Genomic DNA, 24,141 nt, shown 5'->3' on the forward strand with positions numbered 1-24,141 from the left:
GTTTTAGTTGAGTTGTCATCTTCATTTCAGCAATGAGCCTGAAAATACTCTATTGATGATTGTTGATTGAATTGCAATTCAAGCTAATCGTTTTTATGCTCTCTTTTAGCAAATGCTCATTCAGAGGTGCAGCATATTATAAATTAAACATGCTGAAGTAATGGATAAATCTAATTAGGATTTAAAAATTTTATGAACAAAAGGTGAACTTCCCAAATTATCATAATTTAATATTCTTGTGAATGTATTTCCCATCTTTTTTTTTAAATTTTTAATTTTATGAGCTGAACTGCTAACATTCATTGGAAGCTTTCATGAGTTTTGAAAAAAAGAGCAGCACAGCATTTGATCTTTGGTCCTATTACTGAGTTTTATTGTGCTGTATTGTAGCAATTTATGATGATTATGATATAGGGTGCTTAGACCTTACCTAATTTGAAATGCCTATATGTAACTCTGCATGATGCAACAGAAAGAGGCTCCATCATTCATAATACTTAGGCAAAAAGAAGGTAATTTGATTTGCTGTGTTTTTTTCTCTAGATGGGTTCAGCTTTGTTTAATTTACTGCAAATACAAGCATCCGAATTCCAAACTGAAGTCATGGGACCCTAAGATACACCGTTACAGGTTGTCATCTATCTTGTCTTGATCTTGTGAAAGACCTCAGCTTCAGTTCATGTTTCCTGGATTTAAAAAAACTTTTCCCTTGTTTGCTTAACAAATTAGTAGTTACTAAATCCAGACATTTGGAGACTGACTTTGAAGTCATTTATTAATTTTCAGATCATGCTTCTTTCTCTTAGTTTCATTAAATTATTCAAACAAATTTAATGTTGGCAAAATATGATAGTTTCATCCTTTTCCATGGAGGAAAAGACTACTCTAAAAGGGTCACCTGTTGGTGGGTGAGTGTGCATGTGTGTATGTGTGTGTGAGTGTGTGTGTGCGTGTGCGTGCGCATGTGTGTGTGTGTGTGTTTGTGTGTGTGTGTGTGTGAACAAAAGGCATATACTTTCTATTAGTGGTTTTGGGCCTGGCTTTTTCAGGGCAGTTTCTCGTATGTTTTTAAGGCTGGCTTATTAAAAACTATTGGTTAGAGGTGTTACAGAAAATGGTGGTAGTAAGGAAGTAGCTCCAGTAAATAACTGAAGTAGTAGCAGGTACAGGGTTCATGGGGCTGAGCTGGAGAAGAGAAAGCTTTAGGAACCTTAGTGAGAACTTCTTTGTTTAACTTTCCAAGGTCAGTTGAAAATATAGAAGACATAGACATAGGAGTACCTGGTATAATTCCATTTTCACTTAATGAAATTACAGCACTGATGGATTCTTTATTTCTTTTTAGGTATCTCATTTGTTTTCAAATGACTATTAATGTTATTTTTCATTTCATGTACAGGGTGATGAAGAGTATACTTCAGAGTCTATGTTTTCTTTTAAATGTAATACAGTGGGGAAAAATAAACAATATCTTAAATTTGGCTATATTTAAAAGATATTACAAAAACCCTTTCATTTCTTGTATTTAATATAAATGATGTCTACAAATCGATATATTGTGTTAATTTTTGAATCTTTGGTGCTTTGAATAGGTTTCCTTTGAGGAAACATTGTGTTGATTTTAGGATATTGTAAAACTGACTCAAACAGAACTCCTTTCGGAATTAAGTAGAGGTTTCTGCTCACACATTAATAGTATGATAAAGCCCATAGCAATTTTACACTACTATCATTTTGTCTTTAGGGATTTAACGAGGTAAGTTCCTGCTGAAATTACAGTCTGAAAAAGGACTGTCAGACTATGTAAGTAATAATATCTACTTTTGATATACTGCTTCTCAAAACAATTTAGGAATAAATATTTCTCTCATTTTGTGAAGCAGGGAGGTGAGTTGACATGCTTGTAATCTTCCTACAAACAGATAAATTACCAAAATAGTTTTGGAGAGCTGTATTCATTAATTCACACTGTTGAATTAAAATGTCAAATTAGATCAGTGAGTTAGAAAAGTCTAATGCACCAGAGAAGCCTGAATATGCAGAAAGAATCTTTCTGAAAGGAAGTTGTCAAATGCTCTCATTTGTAGAGACAAATGGCAAAGACATATTAATTATTACTTCACTTATGTGACAATATATGAAAGGTGTGCTTGTGCAGGCAGGTCAAAAGTGGGATTTTGCATATAAGCTCTGGACCAAAAGCCATAATTCTGAATTCAAATCATCCTGAAACATAGAGGGTTTAAAACTCCAGACTGCTAGCCAGACCTGATTTTTTTTGCTTTTGTCCATATTGGAATGTTTGAAATCTTTGGTTTTTAATGCAATTGAATGTTTTGCTTTTCAGAACATTGCAGCAAACTCCATGAAGTCAGAACAACTGTTAACTTAGACATTTGAACTTGGTCACATCTAAAATAAATAGACGCCACAAGTAGAATTATCACAGTCTGACGCTTTTTAATTTGACAGTGTAAACGACACATGAAGCAGGAGCAAGTAAATTACTCCAATTTTGTTCAACAAAATGAGGAAGTGAATTAAAGGTTAAAGCAAGTAAGGCAGGATTATGACAGGAGGACCTCATACTGTGTCTGAAAAGAATCCATTTTAGGTTTTCACTTTGAAATCCGTACTGTACTGAAGTTTGGATTCATGGTTGATTTAGATGTGAAGTTGATTTAGTGTTGAATTTTAGCACCTTAGTTTCTTTGAAATTTGTAATCAAGTTATATTTTTCAAGAAGCTTTGTGATGCATCATCTGTTACTTCTCTGTTTTGTTTTAATTAGTATATTTATTTATTTATGTGTATCTTAATTTGAAAATTTTTCAGCTGAGTGAGAAAAAAAATTTGTTCAGAGTTTTAAGTTAAGGAAATATTTATGCTGCTTCCATTTCTGGAAGAAATGCATTGGCTACAGGTAGACTTTTAGAAGTGGCAGTATATCTCCCAAAATAGGCTTAATAACTGTAACTTTCATAGAGCCAGACACTAACTAGGATGAACTAACTTAGGCCTGATTGTGAAAAGTTGGATGGAAACTCCGGGAATCACCAGTTTTCGTTCCATATAACTTCAAACCATTCCCATAGTCTATTTCTTTTATGGATTATAGAGAACACACCTTGCTTCTGCCAGTTATGAAACTAAATACATTATATCCCTGCAAGAATGGCACCAGCTGATTTTAAGCCCGTAAATAATTTTGCATTTTTCAAGAAAAGATTCTCAAAAGATGTTGAAGGATTGCTGCAGCCACTATAGAGTAATGTATAAATAAATAAATAATTCTTTACATGCAGTACAATGCAAGAAACGTGAATCTCGGGGTAAAACATAACAGTTGCTCCTGTTGATCTGTATAGAGCACATTATATAGGGTGCATAGGTGCCAGATACTTATTCATTACCTCAAAGAAACAATGAACCTAGTGGGGGGACAATAACTCATTCACAATGTCTTTTCCTTTTAAGTTTCACTATAGAATCTATACAAGGATTTTTTGGTGGGGTATTATTTCAAGCAGCAGTTAAAATAAAATGAAACAGTAAGGATTATCATATGATCATTTTAAAGATCTTGTTCTATTCCAAATTTTAAAAAATATTTTAAAATATAGAATATGTATAAGGAAGTTGTGAACTCTTGCACAGATCCCAAAGTAATGCAGCAAATATTATTGTGTAAGTATTTTACCATAAAAGCAAACATCTCCTGATTCTTTTGTGTGTACACAGCTGAATCCAAGGGCAGCTGACGCAACTGGGAAGATTTCTGATGTTCACCCGATTTTGGATCATGCCCACATTATAAATTTTAACCCTTTGCTAATTTTAACAATTTATCTCCAAAATCAGTAAAGCTCGCTTAATTTAAATTAATAAATGGGCAAAACCAAATGAGAAAATATGGTAGGAACAAAAAGAGTACTTGAAAATATCAGTTACTTTAACAATGACAGCATAGGGAAATAGGATAGGCTAAATAATTTATAAAAGAGCAGCTGCAAATCTAAGAAGCCTAAAGGAAATACTTTAGTACACAGGTTAGTTTGTTCTAACTACACATGCACTGATTTAATAAGTGTTGCAGAAGACAAATGCAGCTAGTCTGAGCTCAAAAACTTCCTTTTTTTTTTTACATAAAGGAAAGAAAAGTAATTGCTGCTGTTTCATATGTGAAAATTATTGGTATCCTTTTTGGCAGGTAATTTTGAGTCAAATCATAGCTTTAATGGAGACCCTACAGCTCATCCAAAACTGCTTCTATAGCAACACTAAAATATACTAAGCTCAGTCTTAGCACAAATCAAGAAGAAAAAGCAATAAAACATTACTTGCATAGCAGGTGTGAAAAACATATTATTGTCTAGTTTTGATGTTTTCAGAATGTTTTTTTTGGCAGAATATTCTTGAGCAAAATATAGTGCCTTCGAAATTGCTGCCATCACAGACATCTTTAGATTTCTCTCTCCAGACAATGTCTTGTCTCTGTTCAAAACAAATTTGTGTATACATGTGTGTATGAGGACTGGAAGAAATTTTAGGCTTTTATTCTGATCAACTTGCTTCTGCCTTCTTTCCTAGGAAGTGTGTAGAGAGCTCTGGTGCCTCAGCAAAAGTAACCGCTGTGTCACCAACAGCATTCCAGCAGCTGAAGGTACTCTGTGCCAAACAGGGAGCATTGAAAAGGGGGTGAGTACAAAAAATGTATTGTTCAAGTAAGCAATTTATTGTTCAAAGACTACAAGAAGAAAGAACTAGAAAATTAAAGTATTTCACAGCAATTATAACAGCTCAAACTAAAACTTAGTTTATCATAATACATGTGCATCATAATGGAAAATCTCATTTAGAATTTTTTCACCATTATTTTTTATGTGCAATTTAATAAAATATTTATCCTCTCTATAAAACTCTAGAGCCTGGGTCAAAAAGCAACCCCAAAACATGTTCTATTTCCTCTGTATATTTCTTGAGCAATTTTTTGTAAAACATCTTTTAGTTTAATCTTTATTTGATTTTACACATTAATATTTTATATACTCTTCCATTAGGGACTGTTACATCTTTAGGTCTGCCATGGACTTTGAAAATGTGCAACATAAATCTAGAGCCTGAACTATTATTTTGTTAGAAGGGAAAATAATTTTATTTTTTCAGATATAAACCAAATCATACAAATGTATAGAAAAAAATAATGACTCCATAGAAGGGTTTTATAAAAGTCTGTATTTCTCAGGGACCTTTTATTTTGACTTTGAATTATTCTTTCATTATTCAGTTATGCTTGCATAAGTGTTTAGCTTTATGGACTTTGATGTATAGTCAGATAAACTCTTCTACCTAACAGAAAAATATAGAAAGTCAGTGTTGCAATAGATACATTTAGCACTATAATATCTATCTGAATATGAGAATTTTGATTTAAAACAATCTCTGTATATCAGAAGTTTCAGAGAAGAATGTTAGAAGACCATTTCTCAGTTACAAGGCAAATTCTAGACGGATCTTAAAGAGGAGAGAAAAATATTTTAATTGATTTAAAACTTATATATTGGGGAGGAAAAAATTTATTCTACATACCTTTTTCAAGATAATATATTTTATGCAGGTTTGTACAAAGTGAAGAGAGCTTGTTATATTAAACCATTACCAGTATCTGTCTGAGAGTGGCTGCATCTGTTCATGAGATTCAGTGATGCAGATTGGATTTTTTTTCTGAACAATGACCATTGCCATCTATTCTCTCTGACTTTTGTCATGCTAGCTGAGTTGGTTTCAACAAACAGTGCATTTTGACTTGTAATCTGATATTTAAACAACAAGAATGAAAGCTTTTGGGCAGCTGTCACAATTTATTAATGCTTGTTAATGGCTTCATTCAGGGCCCATGACCTGGTATCGTTCTGATGGCTTTTCCATGCTGGGTTTGGAAATATTGGTAAAATGTTAAATACATTTATTGAACCGGTCATTTAAAAAAATAGAGTGAATAGAGTTAGCCAATAAAAATAGAGAGCATAGTACTAAAAATGTTACCTTATATTAGAGTAATAGAAAATGTTAGAAGCCCTGCTCTTAAATCAACAGTGTAGGTTTATTTTGGAACCATCCTCCTTTCTGATGACAAAGAGTAATTTAATTTACCTCAATTTATGTTTTTTAAACCATGAGACTACAAGATGAGATCCCTTTAGACACTGTTGATCTATTGTCTTGTCAAGAGGTTGTTCTCCACCAAGCATCTTTTTCCAGTCACCATGATCTTGTTCCATTGTTAGATTTTAGAGGAAAATGAGAGAATCCATGCCATTTTACAGAGATAAACCTGTTAACCAAAGATGCCTGTTAACAGCAGAGAATTGTGTCTATAAACTGTATCCACAAAGCTTCCTGTGAGTTAATAGTTCCTGGCAGCAATAAACCAGAAATCATGAGCTCTTTCTAAATATGTAATTTTCTTTCCCAAAGAGTGATGTGAAATAAATAGCTTACTGTGCTGTAACACCTTCTTATTGTTGTTGTTGTTGTTGTTGTTGTTATTACTCTTACTCTTACTCTTACTCTTACTCTTACTCTTACTCTTACTCTTACTCTTACTCTTACTATTACTACTGCTACATTTGTACTGCAGTCATGCCAAAAGGCCCCAGCCAAGTTAAGGCCTATCTTGATGGATTCTGCCAAAATATATAATAAATGAAATTTCCAGCTTTAAATACCTAACAAGATCTCAGAGTATTTAATTGCATTTAGATATTTACTTACATTTTATGTGTAACAAAAAACCCAAAGCATAATTTGATGCAATATATATTAATATCTTATTGGCAGAAGGTGTAGGGATTTCTACAATTAAAACAGCCTAACCTTCTTTAATATAAACTTCTTTCAGTTTGTTTTATAAATCTGCCAAGCTTTTAACCCTTTGCGTTGAATTTTTCCATGATAGATATCTACTTACAGCTGAAGATTTTTAGAGTATTTTCCACAAGAGTTATTCAGCTGTTTTCCGCATATAGGGAAAGAGAATAGAATGGTTTGTTGCTGCTGATGGAACTGTTACATCTGTTCTGTTTTGAAGCTTTAATATGTTCATGATTTGGTGAAGGGTTTTACATATCAGCTGGGTTCAAAAAGGTATACTTTTCCTAATTTGTAATAAGAATTTTAAATATGCATGAAGTTTCTCTCTGGTATTCCCAGAGATGTGTTTGTGAAGGTAAATTAATTGATAGGTTTTAAAAAATACACTGATTAAGAAACTGTGCATATAAAACAGTAAGACAGAACTGATAGGAACACATATGTTGTGTTTTAATTTAATGTAATAAAAAAGGTGACCCTTCCTGTAGATTATAGATTACATCCACTCTAGGGATGTAAAAGAGGAGCAAACAGACAAAAAATGAAAACACAATGCTGAAAGGACAGTTTGCCTAGCTACATTGTGGGATGATTTAGCTTGTTATTGGACATTGACATAAGGTAAATGTAAGTTATTACTGAACATTATGCTTTCTTGCAAAATAATTTTAGAATTGATGACTGAAAATCAGTAGTTAAAATTTAAATTACACTAATATCTTTCTTCCTCATACAATATAGGAAATCAATTTTCCTCCATATTAGAGTACTTGCTGTGTGATTTTTCTAAAATCATACTGTTACAACTGTTAATTCTCTAAAGCAGCTAATACTCATAAAAGTGCCACTGTATTTTATTTTCATTAGTCACTTTTTTAGCAAAAATTTCAGAGTGCTTTTATTCACAGAGGGTTTGGCTATATTATTTGTATTTCAGTGCATTACTGTCATCTTTCTGCTGAAACAATGGAAAATTATTATTTCAATATTAGAGAAGAATTAATATTTCAGATCTAAACCTTCCGTGAAGAACTGTTCTTTTAAAATAGCCTTTTTTTTTCTCCTTTCCTCATATGGTGATTACTCAATAGTCCTAACCTCATTATAGCAGATGAGGTTGTTGTCATTCCTGGAGGAAGCACATTTCTGAAGCCCAATTAGAAATAATGAAAATTTTGGTCATTTCTAATTACTCTGACAGAAATTCTATGCATCACTGGCATAAATTTTTAAATTACATAATTTACATAAATTACATAAATTACACTGGCACTGTAAGATAAATTTTTACTAGAAAGTTAAGAAGAGAGACAGAGGTGAGCATTAAATCCCCAGATTTAAGTTCAGTACAAGAGAAAACCCAGCATTTAAAGAGGTTTTACAGGGCAGTGTGGGACTGTGGAAGACAATGTTTGCATAACAGTGGAAAATGCACACTATAGGGATTTTATATAGCTTTGGAAAAATAAAGCAGATAAATTGAGCCTGTCTATTGTGTCTATAGTTCTAACAGTATGGAATTAGGATGGTTTAAATATTCAGTTTTATATCTGTGATATTCTTAGAGATAACCTTTAAATCTGAGTATCCTGCATTTCTTAGCTTGGGTCTTGATATGTTTGTAATGTATGTAATATAATTTTAATTATATTAGTTGCTTACATTTTTACTCTTATAAGCATTTTCATTTTTAGCTTTTGATTTTAGCATTAAATATCTTTTAATGTACTTTTGTGGCATCTCAAATAGATTATAATAAGGAGATTTTGGTATTTAGTCAATAAAATTTCTATCAATTTATCCTTGTAAAGAGAAGAAAGACATGATTTTAGGCACTCCTTTAGCCCACATACATGCTTTATTCTCCATCCTTATTGTGTCATTACAGGCATTGCAAAACACTGTGCTATTTATATTTATCTGTCTATACTAGCTAAATACGTGAGTTCACTCATTATGTGGCATGAGTTGCATTACACAGACATCTAGATTTAAGAGACTCCCTATGAACGGTTCAGTCCTCTGATGAAGTCTTGATTGAGTCTATAAATTTAGAACTCCAAGCAGAAAAGAAGGCTTGGCTTTGCTGTATATATTACTTTCAAGTTAGGACTGAGTTTTCCAGTAGTGCTTTACAGAGGGACAAGGATATTTCTACCTGCCCATGTCTTCCGTGCATGTCTCAGTGTGTCAAATTAATATGGACACAGAATACAGAAGTTGTCTGTATTTCTTTTTAGGAAGGGTCAATACTACAGAAATTCAAGGGAATTTAAAACAGCACTTGCTCAGCTTTTGGAAGAAAAATGTGCACATTCAGGTCATGATAAACCTGAGTCCATGCTCTACTCAGTCACCTAAGCCTGCAAGAGTAGGAAAGGGTATCAAATTGAGCTACTTCAAATTCTCCGTGATATGGTAGACAACAGAATGCCAACAAAGTTATTTTATTTCTGAATGGTTTAGAAAAGGTCTTTGATGAACTAAATTATAAACTTGTTTTAATAGTTAAAAATTTGTGCAAACTGTCTCTCATTTTGTATTTCTGATTTAACTAATAAGATTGAAAAGTTCAAGTGTTTGCATGAATGAAGTACACATGTCTGTTCTGCCCCAAACAAGTGGCCAATCACTATTATAAAATGGTTTCCTGTTTCATGTCTAATGCTTCAGCACTACTTTTATTATGTCTGTAGTATTAGTGAATGAAATACTGTGACAAATTCTTCCTCCATTGTAATGTCATGCACACTTTCTTTTATAATAATAAATACATACTATCAGGGGAATTTTTCATTTTCTATAATGAAGTCGCTACACGAATCTTCAGTGGAGGGTCTTTTACCAAACTGGGCTTGGAAATTAATCTTAATGTTTTAAAGAATGTAAGCAACTTGTAGTTCCTGAATTGTGAAACATTAAGGAGGCTGATGAAATAAAAAATACTTTTGTTTTGTTGGGGACCGATAATTTAGGACTGAGTGGAGACATTTAACAAATCACACACACCCTCACCAGTGTCTAAACATAGCTAGAAAAAGTAAAATACTAGTCTTGTTATCTATACAGGGAATGCTAATGCCTATAATTGGTCATTGCCTGACCCTTATATTTTTCTGTCCTGATAACTCTGTCAGCCTCCAAGCTAACTTTGTGTTTCTTTTGTGAAATCTTTCAGTGGTGTTATCAGGGAGAGTGCGTACCTTTTGGCACTTGGCCCCAGAGCATAGATGGGGATTGGGGTCCGTGGTCAATATGGGGAGAGTGCAGCAGGACCTGCGGGGGAGGAGTCTCCTCATCTATAAGACACTGTGACAGTCCAGCGTAAGTAGCTAAAGTAAGCCGGAGCCAACAAAAAGACACATTTGGAAATTATTCAAAACTGTGGTTTCACTTGTTATCTGTAAAAATGTTTTGCTAGTTTGCCAACATTTCTCTTCAAAATAGCAGACAGAAATGCTTAAACAGGAGTTCACTAGACACACTTTTAATGTATTTTATGTACTGTAAAGATAGCTGGATTTATATTTAGCAGTAACCAGAATGGTTTTCTTTATGTGACTTGTTGTTCATCAAAATATATTTAAATTATGCCTTAGAGGGGTTTCTTTCTTAGGGCATATTTCCTTTAATTCTTGACTCAGATATAAAATAACTGCTAGTTAGTTATTAAAAAAAATAAACACCAAACCCAACACAGTATTTCCAATGTTTTCAATAGAACTGTTTATATACAAACTATAGACAGTAATATTATATTGCTTACAATATATTTATGTGCTGCCTTGTCCAGCACTTCAGTTGTGACTTCCAACTGACTCTTGAAACAATTTAGCATCTTTTTTCCCTGCCACTACTCCCTATTGGTCTGCTTGTCCTCCCTGAAGAGGGGCCAGCTTCTCCACTACAGATCTGTTGTATATATCTGTACTTGTCTCACGATCTGTCTGTTTTCCAATGTCCTGAGCACTGTTCCAGAGACATTCTGTCAGGTAAGTGCTCCTCTCTTTGTCACCACCTCTTCTCTAATGAGGAATGCTTATTTTTACTGCTGTTCTTTGCTGAATGAATCGCTGCTCTTTTTGCTCTTTTCTGTTTCGGCTTTCACCTGTTCTGATTACCTCACCACAGCTATAGGTCTTCGCAGGATAGTTTTATTACTCCACACTCTCTTCTTGTCATTTCTCATAATCACTATCTCTCTCACTACTGCTGGTTTTTAAGACCACTTTTTCTGAAAGTCATTTGTGTTTCTTTCATGAAAATTCATTCTGTGTCTTTTGTCACTCCTTTTCTTGTCTTCTGTTCTCTGTTCACTCAGGTTATTTGTTTTTTATATCTGTATTTTCCAAGCCAGGCTGTCCAGCAACTTTCCACTGCACTCTGCAAGACAGATATGCTACTTAAAGTGGTCTGTTTGTCCCCTATTATTAACAATAACTACCAAATGTGGCCAATATCACCACTTACTCAATGGATACTAAAGCAGAAATTATCTGTCTGCATCAATAACATGTCAGACTGTGTTGGTGAGAGAATAATAGATTAATTATTTATTATTTATTATTATATTAATTATTTGTTTCAAAGCAGTATTAAAAAGCCTAGTGAAATGTTTGGAGCATGAATAGTATTCTAAGATTTTTTTCCCAGCTCCTGTCACCATGTATTTGGGTTGGTATGATGAAAACAATTAAATTTTAAATGTTTAACAAGCAAATGCATTTGGAGGAGGGTATTGTCTGCATTAGGAAAAAAACAAACCTGTTGATTAAGGATAACATTTCCTGGTTAAATACTGTAATGTGAAAAATAGTATTGATTTAATTTTTTTAGTTAATTTTAAATTGTAAATATTTTAATTTTTTATTATGAAAGCTTCACAAAGTATTTTTTCTTTCTGCTTTCAAGTTGCAAGCCAAAGAGCTGATGTCTGATTAATCTTCCATATAAGTCTAAGTTAGTTCATTATTTGACCTCTACGGAAGATAGATAATGTTCTTGAGCAGCTTGGGAATTTAACAGCCAATTATCCACACTAATAAAAATCTCCTTACTCTGAAGTTTCCTCAGATTTATTACTGATTAATTAAAATCAGAATCGAATTTCTGAACTAGAATATACAGTCTTTGCTGATTCTAAAACCAGTCTTTGTTGGTATTCAAGTAAGATGATTGAAAAAAAAAGTATCACATAGGTTGTTTACACATTTCTCATTTTAATTTTATAAAGCGAGCAAATAGTTTAAACCAACTTTTTTATTATTATTATATCCAAAATGCAATTAAAATGTTTGGAAGTTACACAAACTACATTAACGTTATTAGTGATGATTTTTCAAGTACCCAGTAATATTTTGTGTCTGCTCCAATGCAATTGAAAGATATAATTCTTATCAAAATCTCATCGTAAAACTTGAACATATTTTTATTGTTATTTATATAATATATATCTCTTGAACTTGTATTAATATTAAGAATGCATCAGTATATCTCATGCAGTTGTGTTTGTTCTAGTGCATATCCTAACATATAAACATATTCCTCCAGGCCTTCAGGTGGAGGAAAATATTGTCTTGGAGAAAGGAAGCGTTATCGCTCCTGTAATACCGATGTAAGTAATTTTTGTTCCGCTGTGATCAACCTGACTAGTTTACATCTTAGCAGCAATGGATGCATTTTTTTCTCCAGTTCAGAAAGTGTATGGATTCTGTGTTTAATTGGCAAACAGTCCTGTAAGGCACATCTATACTGCAGGCACCCTATGTGTTCTGGTAAATGTTAGGATCATACCTTGATGTGGTGTCTAGCTAGTGCCTTTGCATTAAGGTCTGGAGTGAGTTCTACTTGAGCTTCCACAGTAGATGTGAACAAGAATCATTCCACACCAGAGCAAAAATCTGTCTAGCCCACTGTCTTATCTTCCAGCAGTGTCCTATAACAGGTTTTTAGGGAATAAGTTATACACTTCTGATAGTTAAGGGATGACTTATTGGAAACTTTGTGAGTTTCCAAAAGCTGTGTGTCTAAATATTGCTGGAACTCATATCTCTACCACATCAACTGCCAACAAGTTAAAGTATCCCCCATGAACCCGCTTTTAAACCCTCTTATGTCGCAGTTTTGGAGACAGGTACACAATTAAACACCCCAAATCCATGCAAGACCAGGCAAAGTTTATTGATGGGTGCTCCCTTTTATAGGGGCTTCAAATTTCCCATGCTCATGCATCTGATTGGTTGGGGTCTTAGCACCGCCCAGCTCACTGGCCAATTGCACATCTGCATTTGTGATTGAATGCGATTGGCTGGTGTTCCCAGTTTGAGTTTGAATCCAGCCTATCAGTGTCTTACCGAGGGACTTGTTTACTTCAGTTCTCCAACGAACTAGGCTGGTCGAGTTGAGGTCTGCTGCCAGTTTATCTGTGCAGCTTACAGACCAGCTGTAGCTGTCACATTTACACTTTTTGTACCTTTATAACATTCAGTGCTAATGTGCAAAATAATCCTCTTACACACTCTGTGCAAATGTATTCAAAACCTGTTTTGACACCAGGTGTTCGCTAGTTACTGTATTACCAGAACGATCCTGGAGTTCCATTTTAGAGCTGAGCCCATCGGACAGGTACCCTGAAGGGGCGGGACACAGCATAAATGTAAAAGGTCAAATTATGAACCTAAATTGCAAATTCATTTAACTTAAAATTCAAACCAGGAAAAAGTACACATCAGCAAAGAATTTTACTAATAAGTTTCCAAGTGAAAATTACAGGTCAGTAGCACTGTAAACATAAAAAGGTTTTCCTACTATTTTAGCTTTAAATTCGTATTAATTTTCATCTTAAATAAAGGAAGTTTGTAACACTGAATCTTTACCATAAGATGTTGTTTCACATCTTTATCTTTTGATATATTCAGGAAAATTAATAATTTATGTATTGATTTTTTGAAAAAAATGCATTTATGATCATTATTAATTATAATATTTTTTCCCTGCAAATTTCTCTGTGGAGGTTATTCTGATTATTAGGCAGTATTAAAAATCTCCAAATTAAAAATTACTTTCTTACTGTTGATCGTGGCTGCCCTGTTCACAGAGTCAAGAAGTGTCCATAATGTAGTAAGAAAAGCTGAAGTTTAGATGCTGGTCCAGTAGGAGCTGTAAAACTTTTCCAGTTGTCCAACTTTCCAAATCCAGTGCCCCAATCTGGAACCTAGACAGTGTTATTTTTTTTCTGTAAATGTATATCTTTGCATTTGTCTGTCTTGGTACAATTTTAATTTGAATGGATCTGGTTTATCAGATGCTACTCTGCAATTAATTTACCTTTCTTTTTACTTTCACTCAGGTGGTCTTCTTGTAATTGAAAGATTTCATAAACAAGAAATATTTTTATAGTTGTAATTCACAAATGAAAATATTGAATTACATCAGGTGTCTTCCTAATTCTTATAGCTGATAAGAAATTCACTTTCAAATTTGGCAACTGTATAATGACTGCTTACTGAAATCTGTCAGTCAGTATTGAGTAAATTTCACATATTCTTTATTGAACTATTACAACATCTTCCATGATATTACCTACTACTAAGCTAAGTGACTTACCAAACTCTAAGTGTGTTTCATTATTCTTTTAATCTAACCAGGAATTGTAATAAGTTTTAGTTGATAAAACTTACACAAAAATACTGATTTGTATTATTAGTTATCTTCCTTTTAAACCTGTATTATTCAAACATCTGCCAACTTTTCTGTTTATTTGGGATTGATATGAGGCAAATTGTAATCTAGAATATTCTATTAATTCTCTTCAAATAACGGTCTTTTTACATTAGCACTGTTTCAGTTTCTACAGTCTAAGATTTGTTAAAAAATGCACACAGGCACACAACAGCCCCCCTCCTTTAACTCTGAGGACTCTTGTGAAGTATTTGTCAAGGCATTGACAAAGCATTTGTCTCCAATCTGCCACAGTAACAAGTATATAAAAATGTTTACATAATATGTGACCCCATTCCTTCACAAACATACAATTTTTAATGCTTTTTTATTATTAAGAAAGATGCTGTATCTACCTAGACATACCACAGAAGTGTTCCTATGATTTCTTTCATTTTTATTGTATTAAATTTCTAATTGTCACTTTTCAGGCAGTTTTGTTCTTAGTTGGTTTTGCTCCCCCTATTCTTTATTTATTTATTACAGAGAGGAAGTTTGCACGGTCAGAGGAGAAACATACAGAAGGTCTCTGAGGAGGCCATTGAGATTTTTCCCTCAAAGAAAGACAAAAACAAAATAATTCTCAATAAACCATTCTTAACTGATGATTAGGCACCTGACCTGTTTTGAAATACCTCTAGTCCAGGAAATAACATTAGGATTTTTCAGTGTCCTTACAGTCAGTACAATTTTCATAAAATATAATGTATATTTTTCAATCTTTTAAGATCCCTACTTACTCTTTCCCCAGTAAGAAGATAACTAGTATTATTCCCTAGACTGGAACCTTTCCTGTGTCTGCAGATTACTCTCATGTCTGTTCTTTCCTGAGTTTTCTTTACACCAGACCATCTCCATGTTGGTTACCACTGGGATCCTGGTAGCACACACCTCGAAGCACGGTGCACAAACCACTGCACTAGCTGAGGACTGTCAGAGATAACTCTAATTTCAAACTTAGCTTGTCACCTTAGTGATGGGATTCTGTTCATTCATTTAGTATTTCGTTAATTTTTCTTATGGTAGTAACAATGTTCATTTAGTCCAAGTTGATTCAGTGTGCCCAAAACTCTTGAAAGAGGTCACTCTTCAGCTGTGCTTTCACAGACAGTGGTTCATACCTGAGTGCAGTAATTTGCATCCATTCAAACCATTGCAACAATCTATTGAAATATTTTAAAATTACAGCACTCTATTACGAAATACTGGTTTCCTACAATTTAGACAAGATATTGGAAAGGGAACTTTGCATTTCATTCCCTAGGTCTGAAAAACAACTGATTGCAAACTCAAGCCAGGCAGTTTGGAAATGCCATTCTTACAGTTTGTGATCCATTTTTTAAGCATGTTTTTTATTATGGTTTTCCAGTGTGTGAAAATCTTGGTACTTACAGAAGTCTAAATTTACAGTCTTAATGGTTTTGTCAATTCTAGTCCATTTTTTTCATAGCAATATTTAGGAATCTACGTAACTAAGAGTCAGAGACACTAATAGGTTTTGTTTCAAGATTTATGTTAGTCCTTAGTGCTTGGCAATTTTAATGGAATCATATGTTGATTAATATAAGTATTAAGAGCATGCAAATCTATTATTTTTTGATGAGTAATGTGCTGTTTGTACCTTTTTCTGTTGAAATTTCTTGTGCAGTGTCAACATTCATTGCCTGTAATTAAAATCTGTAACTTTCAACATAGCCCTGCCTAAAGCGCCTACCGTTCATAACCCAAAAACACTATTATTTTGACTTCAGTCATCTTGCAGACATGATTTAGTTCTCTTGTCTTTTTTCTTTTACCTTTTTAATCCTTTGGAAACAGTACACACACTCCTACTAGACTTATTTCTCGTCAAGCACTTCCAAAGCCATATATGACTTCTTAATTCAAAAGGCATCTGCTAATGGAAACATTGAGATCAGCAGAAAATAACATTAGTTAATAAGTTCTGGAAACATAAGGGTGGTAGAAAGAACACACTCATCAGAAAATTGTTTTTTACCATATTATCTCTAACAAAAAATATGTATTTTTTCCAACCAATGTGTTTTTAATTAAAAAATAAAAATTCTAGTAGAATTGCAAGAAACATAATTTCTTACAGTTATAGTAACTTAATTGATTTAAAATATTTTAAAATATTTTTAAGGATGCGAATCTTAATTTGACATACATCTAAAATTGTAGAAGTATTCGTTTCTCTATATATGATGAAAAACATGGATTGCTTACAAATTCTGGGAATGTTTTATGTATGTGTGTTTACATGCTTTTAAAAGTTTATTGTTTTTCAGTCCTTTCTCTTAACAGAATGTTGGCAGGAGGTGTTCCTTTCATTATGCATACATTCACAGATACTGTTTATTGCTTTCATAATAAGAAGGGTTTTTTTCTGAAATTAATTCATGTGAGAAGCCACATTTTGAAATAGTATCCGAGTTTGAACTGTCACTCTTCTGGCTTGTTTCTCATCTTCTCTGAGGGGCTGTATAAACCTTTGCTAATAGGAAACAAGTTCCATTGCTGAAGGTGTTGTGTCAGTGGTCAATAATTTGTTAACACTTTTAAAACTCAAAACTTCTTCTCAGGACTTTCTTCAGACTTGATTTTAAGTTCTCATATTCTTGCTGGGTTTCTACCTCATGATTTGCAGTCTCATAAAAGAACATTTGGAGACACAAGCAGTCTTTAGCTTGACAAGAGTTATCCATGTACTGTAATTGCATGAAATAACTGACCCAGTAAAGAAAAGCAGTTATTGCACATTTACATTAGGAAAAGAACACGTACACAAAGAGATAGTGCCAAAGAGATGACATTTTGTAAATGCATTTTGTGACTTACCTTATAGTCTTTTTGCATTTCTATGTTTAGGATTTTCATAGAGTCATAGGTTGGAAGGGACCTCAAGGACTATCTGGTCCAATATTTCTCTGCAAAAACATGGTCTGGACAAAATGGCCCAGCACCCTGTCTGGACAAATCCTAAAAGTATCCACTGGTTGGGAAATTACCACTGTTCTGAGGAAATTATTCCAATGGCTAGCCAGTTGTTCTCATTGAGAAAAAGTTTATTTTCTGTGTTCAGAATCTGCCCAGGAGTTACTTGCACACATTACATGTCCTCTATATATAGACTCCTTGTGAAAGAGAGAATCTCAATCTTCTCTGTAGCCAGTTCCCTCAGCCATTCCTCATGTGCCAGGCTTCCCAGCCCTGTGATTGCCTCTGTGGCCCTCCTCTGGACCTCTCCAGCCTGTCCACATCTGTGCTGGGCACCAGGGGCCAAAACTGAGCTCAGTACTCCAGGTGTGGCCTGACAAGCACTGTGTGGGGTGGGATAAGGACTTCCTGTCTGCTGGTGAAGCCCTCGTTGGAGCCACCCAGGATCTGCTCCCTTTCTGTGCTGCAGGAGCACACACGTCACTCAGAGGCAGCCGAGTCCACCAGGAGTGCCAGGCCACTTCCCACAGAGCTGCTCCCAAGCTGGGTAGATCCCAGCCTGTGCTGCACTCCTGGGTTATGCTTTCCCAGGTGCAAAACCTTACACTTATCCTCACTGAACTTCACAATGGTCTGATTAGCCCACTATTCCAGCTTATCCGGGTCTTTCTGCAGGGTGCCTCTTCATTCCCAAGTGTCCTCTTGCTCAGACAGTTTGCTACTATTGCAGAATTTCACTAGGATACATTTGATCCCATTTTCTAGATTACTTTGGAAAATAAACAGTGCTGGGCCCAGTATCAATCCCTGGGGACACCCCTGGTGCCAGGCTGTGGGTTTGAAGAGAAGTGATTGACCACTCCCTGGGTCACCCAGGCTCCCACCCGCCCTACAGACCCCTTGCCTAGGCCATAACACAGCGGCTTCTCCAGGAGGAGGCTGTGGGAAGTAATACTGAGAGCCTCAGAGAAATCCAGGCAAGCAATGCCTACCACTCACCCAACATCAGCTAAGCAGGCTGCTGTGTCAGAGGTTACCAGGTTTGCCAAGCATGGTTTTGAATGCATTTCTTGAGATCATAGCCTTTAGTTTTACCTCCTGTCAGGTATTGGTGAGATACTAAAGAAAGATAGGAAAATAAGGCAGCAAGACTACATTTCAAAGACCAGATTATGAGAATATTTTTTAGAGTATAAAAAAGAAAATCTTGGTCCTTCTTTGCTCATCTTCGTATTTTATTATTTTGTCCTAGTATAATTATTTAGATTAAAGGATTTGGTTATGGAGGTGATTTATTTAACTTGTAAGGAGAATTCAGTGCAATTAAAATACCAGTTGTATAGATTAGGAGCTGAGCAAACAGGACTGAAGAAGTGTGAAGTGACCAGTACCAGAGAGATTCAGGCTTTAGTTATGAGGGATGTCAAGACTGATCTTTCCACTGCTTGGAGAATGTGATGCAAAGAGGCAAATTTAGTTTGGGTTACTATTAAAAGCTCACTAAAATTAAGTTTTTAAAAAACTTACATAGTTATTGGAATTCTTATTTTTATCATGTGAAGGATTATTGAATACAAGTAGTTGCACTACTCTGTTCTTACCAGTTAATGCATTGTATTTAAAACTGTATTTTTAATTAGAAGGAGGTAATAGAGTAATAGAGAAAATTAAAAATGTAAATACTGTCTAATGTCCACTGTTTTAATTTATATTGCTTCAGAATAGCAGGAAAAAAAAATTTAAAGCTCCTGAATCATGTGGCAATAGGCTGGCTATCATGAGATATTAATGTATAATAAGAATCATAATTTTTGTGTTTATGTTTGCATTGTGTGATAAATTTTTAGCATCCATGTTAATAGAGTCCCTTTCACTTGAATGCATTTCAGATTCCTGGGAACTGCTAGCTGGCTTAGGTACACAGGAAGACAAGTAAAATGCCATAAAATGGACTCTTGTCTTGCTCATAAAGTAGTAATATTTATTAACACCTCTGATGTCTATCAAAAAAATAATTTTCTCTTTCACTCTAAACATGATTTTAATCTGTGTTTTAAGTATTTTCTGATGAAGCTCCTAATTTCAGCAGGTACTTAAACATTGATAACAATGTTTAATGAGATGAGGGTATAGTCAAGATTATTTTGAGTCTGCTGATGAAAAATGTTATAAATAACAAGGAATTCTGTTTCTCCTGTAATTCTTTCCAAAATTAATTCAACTGAAATCTACCCTCATTCCAAGTAAAAAAAATTTCTTCATGGTTTTGTAATTGTTAATGCAAAGCAATGAAATATTAAATGAATATTTTTATTTCTTGACGCGTGGAGGCTGGTAATCAGAGCGAGACATGCTATCTATTTTCTTTCTCAGCCTTAAAAAATACTTTTGTCAAGGCTACAAGTAAGCAGGAGGGATATAGTTCTCTAGAAAATTCTTTTTTTCTTCCTTGATGTCTTAATAATGCGTCTCAGTACAGCTGCTTAGTACAGGATAATTGAACCTACAGCTCTGAACAAATTTTTTTTCCAGCTGTTTTTAATGTGTTTATAAGAAGGTAGCTGATGGATTGATTATGACGCATAGTTTGACAGGATTCTGATTTTCCAGCTTTATGGAAACTGTTATGTAACACTTACCTATCTTTAAATTACTTCAGCTATTTCATGCCAGCCTAAGATTGCAAATAGACACTTCAACTGTAAAGTAATAAAGTAAATTTCAGAGTCAGAACCACAAGACAAAACACTTGCATGATTGTGTTTGCAGTATAAGCATCTAAGCATTTCCTTTCATGTTTATATTTGGAATAAATTAACTATTTTGTGTCATTTTTTAGCCATGTCCTTCAGGGGCTCGTGATTTTAGAGAGAAGCAATGTGCGGATTTTGACAATATGCCTTTCCGGGGAAAGTATTATAACTGGAAACCCTACACTGGAGGTAATGGTTAGCATTGCAAAACCATTATCATATGTGAAGATTTTGAAATTATATGAATGTTGTACAGAGAATAATGTTTGTAAATATAATGTTTTGACTAAAATAGCATGAGCTAAAATTTTTAAGCTTGTACTTTTGTCAGTTGCTGCAAGTGATACTGAAGAACAAAACTTCTTTATTCTAATATATTTTGTTTTGGTGGGAAAGGGAGTCACCTCATCATTGTAGAGACTCCACTTTAAAAATATGGAGGCGTTCTCCACCTGCACCTGTACTAGAATTAGATACATCATAGATGATCTGCAACTGCCTCTTATGCTACAGTGATGAGTTTAGTATTAAGTATTTAGTATTAAATAACATCACAATAAGTTTGCCTTTCCTAAAGTCAGGAATATATTAAGAAATGAGAAAAAAAGTAAAAGCATTTATAGGAGTCTCTGAAGACTACTTCAGGAATTGCATTATTTATAGTATAATTTAATATTTTTTCCTATTCTAAAGCTAGAGGGTATAATTTGTGTTTTTTACACTTTACTGACTTGAATAAAATTATTTACCAATGATTTTAGCTTAACAGCCTAAATGTTTTTACAAACAGGTTTTCAGATTAAAAGCCTAAGGAAGGTCATCATGATCATGTGGTGTGAGCTGTAGTGTAATTCAAAAGGACTGAATTCTCAACTGAAATTTTCTGATCTTAGTTTTGATATATTTCTAGCACTACATTCTGTTACTATTCTTGCTGTTCAAATAGTGAAGTGATATCCTTGTTGTTTTAAATTGTTCAATACCCATTAGGATTGTACTAGCATAATGGCTTCATTATGGACCCAACCAACTTGTCATATCTTACTGTGTGAAATAATCTTTTTTTGCAAAAGAGAAGAATCAAGGAGAGAAATCATTAAGGGGAGGTTAAATAAAATGTATACCTTGGATATGTCAGGTATGAGATAAGATTGCAAATTGCAGATCTGTTTAATATTTTTAACTAAACCTTAACTCTTTAAGGTCTCTGTTAATTTTTTTTTCCTTTCATTTGATTTTGTTGTCCAGGTGGGGTTAAACCATGTGCATTAAACTGCTTGGCTGAAGGGTATAATTTTTACACTGAACGTGCTCCTGCAGTAATAGATGGGACTCAGTGCAATGCTGATTCACTGGATATCTGTATCAATGGAGAATGCAAGGTTACAAAAGTTTTATAAAGTACTTATGAATTAGCTTGTTGTGTCTGCTGTCACATATATTTAGGTATCGTACTTGTATATTACACAAAAGGGAGTGTTGACAGGTCAAGTTGTTAATAAAAGTGTAAGATTGAGACAAAAAGTTTAAAAAAGATATTGCATAAAATTGACAAATAATTTTAATTTCAGTAACTTCTCACAGATGTTAGCATCTGCCATTTTATCTTTTTTCTGGTTTGATGGTTTCTGTTGAAGAATTGATTGCAATGGCAACAGGAGATGAACAGGTTCCTTGCAGTCTTCCAAGGCCTGTTCCATCATTTCAGCTAGAACATTGCTCTGGCTGGAAAACACTACATGTGAACATATTAATCTGTTGAACTAGTTCATCCTGTTGCAAAAAATCATGCCATTAATGTAATTGAAACAGAAAGTTGTCACTATTGCCCTGTGGTTCTAGGAAAAATGTATAATTATTTATTTGCCATTTATTAAAAATTTTATTATCTTGTAAGATTCCTATATAACTGCATTACAAGAATTTCAGTAGAATCAGGATTCTGTGCCATATTTTTTGGTTATTAACATTCCACTGCTTCCTCAGTTTAGCAAAGCATTTAATTATGTACTGGGGTCTAGATATTTGAAAAGTACTGGTGACTCTAAAAATTACTTGATTTCAACAAAATCACTGACCTAACTAAAGCTTAACTTAATCCTGAAGTGCTTTGCTAAATGAGGGGCTGAAGATGTATGTTTATTGAATGACAGAGAGATACTAAGTTTTGCCATGTTTTAGTAAACTAGTGAAAAGAATCTCAAGTTGAGAATGAACTGTGAAGAAAGTTGGGTGTCTGTCATCTTAGTGAATCAGTAAGTGGAACTGTAAATAGTTAAAATTATAATATTTTGTCAGTTATTGAAAGTATTTTAACTTTTTTAATGATGTGTATATTAGCTGTTTACAAGATGGCAAATAATAGTGCTAGACAGGAAACAAAGACAGCTAGACAGTTACATAGCTACCGTCTTCTTTGTTTGAGTCCTGGAAAAATATTGGCAAGCTGCAGTCTTTATTCTGTTTACAACCTACTGGTTTCATCCTATTTTTTTTTTCTTTTCCCAAAGATTCTGTCTTTATTTTCATTTGTTTTCTTTTTTTTTTTTCATATAATACAGCATGCAATGCAGCTTTCCACTATGTTTCATTCTGCATTTGTTCTTACTGTGAAGTAGTTTACAGTCTATATTCATACTTTAAAAAATTGCAAGTTTCTCCTGCAACATCTGGAAATATGGTCTATGAAGCTGTAACATCTTAAGAATACTACTTACGCTGTGTAAATGTTTAAGGATCACACAGGAAATGTTTACCTTAAAAAAACAATATAGATGGCATGAAGCTGTTGTAATATCAAATAACAACATCAGTAATCATTTATTGATAAGTATAATAATTATATTATGCAAAACACTGTGAAATCTCTTCCTAGAAGTCACAGTAGAAATGCAAGGTTCTTATTAATCAAGATTTGGTAACATCCCAGAATGCTAATTCTTCTCTTTTTTTTATCTCTTTTCATTGTCAAGTGAAAATCCACTTAAAGTACTGGTTATCAACAATAAAGTAGATTAAAAATAAGAACTGAATATCTGAAACTTGAGGGAAAAACTTCAAAGAAACTTTTGAAATAATGATGCACTACCATCATCCTGTTAAAATATTTGTTCTTATCTGTTCTCAGCATGTAGGTTGTGATAATATTTTGGGGTCTGATGCTAAGGAAGATAGATGCCGTGTATGTGGAGGAGATGGGAGTACATGTGAAGCCATTGAAGGTTTCTTCAATGATTCATTGCCCAGAGGAGGTACGTACATGTGTATCCGTTCTGTTGCACAATGCTTTTAGATGACTCTAGCAAATACCAGTGCTGCCTTAATTCCCAGCATGGCTTTGCTGCTGGTCAATCACTTTGACTCTTTTTGCCAATTTGTTCCTTTTTTTGTGTATTAGCTTGGATTGATCCCAAATACAACAATGTATTTAATTACTGAATGCTTAGTTCTGTTGGTGAAGTTTTTTTGTTATTTTTTAGTTACGGTGGTATATTAAGGGTGTATTAAGTATTATTTTACTGCGTATGGTAGAATCTGATAGTCATGCATGAAATTTTAGAATAGCAACTATACAGAAGAATCTCTGAAGTTCATCATATTAAAAATTCAGGAAATATATATAGGCTATTATTTTTAAACTTAGCTCAAAAAATATTAATCCTGTAGACTTAGTGTTACCAGATTTTGGACTCCATAATTCAGGAAAAGGAGTAATGCACTGCAGTTAGTTCTGTCCAATGGGGGACCAGTAATATTATTTGGGTGCGGAACACTTGACTCTCTGTGAGGAGAGGTTGAGAGAACTAGGTTTGCTCAGCCTGGAGAATGCCCTGGTTTATGATCCTTCAATACTATG

General features: G+C 33.9%; 1 protein-coding gene across 2 annotated transcripts in view; it reads left to right on the forward strand.

Moving 5' to 3' along the window:
* Window positions 1–24,141, forward strand: part of ADAMTS6 (ADAM metallopeptidase with thrombospondin type 1 motif 6) — a 142,460-nt gene that overhangs the window by 87,040 nt on the left and 31,279 nt on the right. For both annotated transcript variants that reach the window (XM_005530098.3, XM_088054134.1), the window contains exons 13-18: window positions 4,591–4,698; window positions 10,052–10,197; window positions 12,424–12,487; window positions 20,372–20,474; window positions 21,534–21,667; window positions 23,413–23,536. In XM_005530098.3, coding sequence (XP_005530155.1) covers window positions 4,591–4,698; window positions 10,052–10,197; window positions 12,424–12,487; window positions 20,372–20,474; window positions 21,534–21,667; window positions 23,413–23,536 — 679 coding nt within the window. The remainder of the gene's footprint in view (window positions 1–4,590; window positions 4,699–10,051; window positions 10,198–12,423; window positions 12,488–20,371; window positions 20,475–21,533; window positions 21,668–23,412; window positions 23,537–24,141) is intronic.

This window comes from Pseudopodoces humilis, chromosome 4 (genome assembly GCF_049639895.1).
Source record: "Pseudopodoces humilis isolate 2021_Gansu_Grassland_sample_001 chromosome 4, ASM4963989v1, whole genome shotgun sequence".
NCBI lineage: Eukaryota > Metazoa > Chordata > Aves > Passeriformes > Paridae > Pseudopodoces > Pseudopodoces humilis.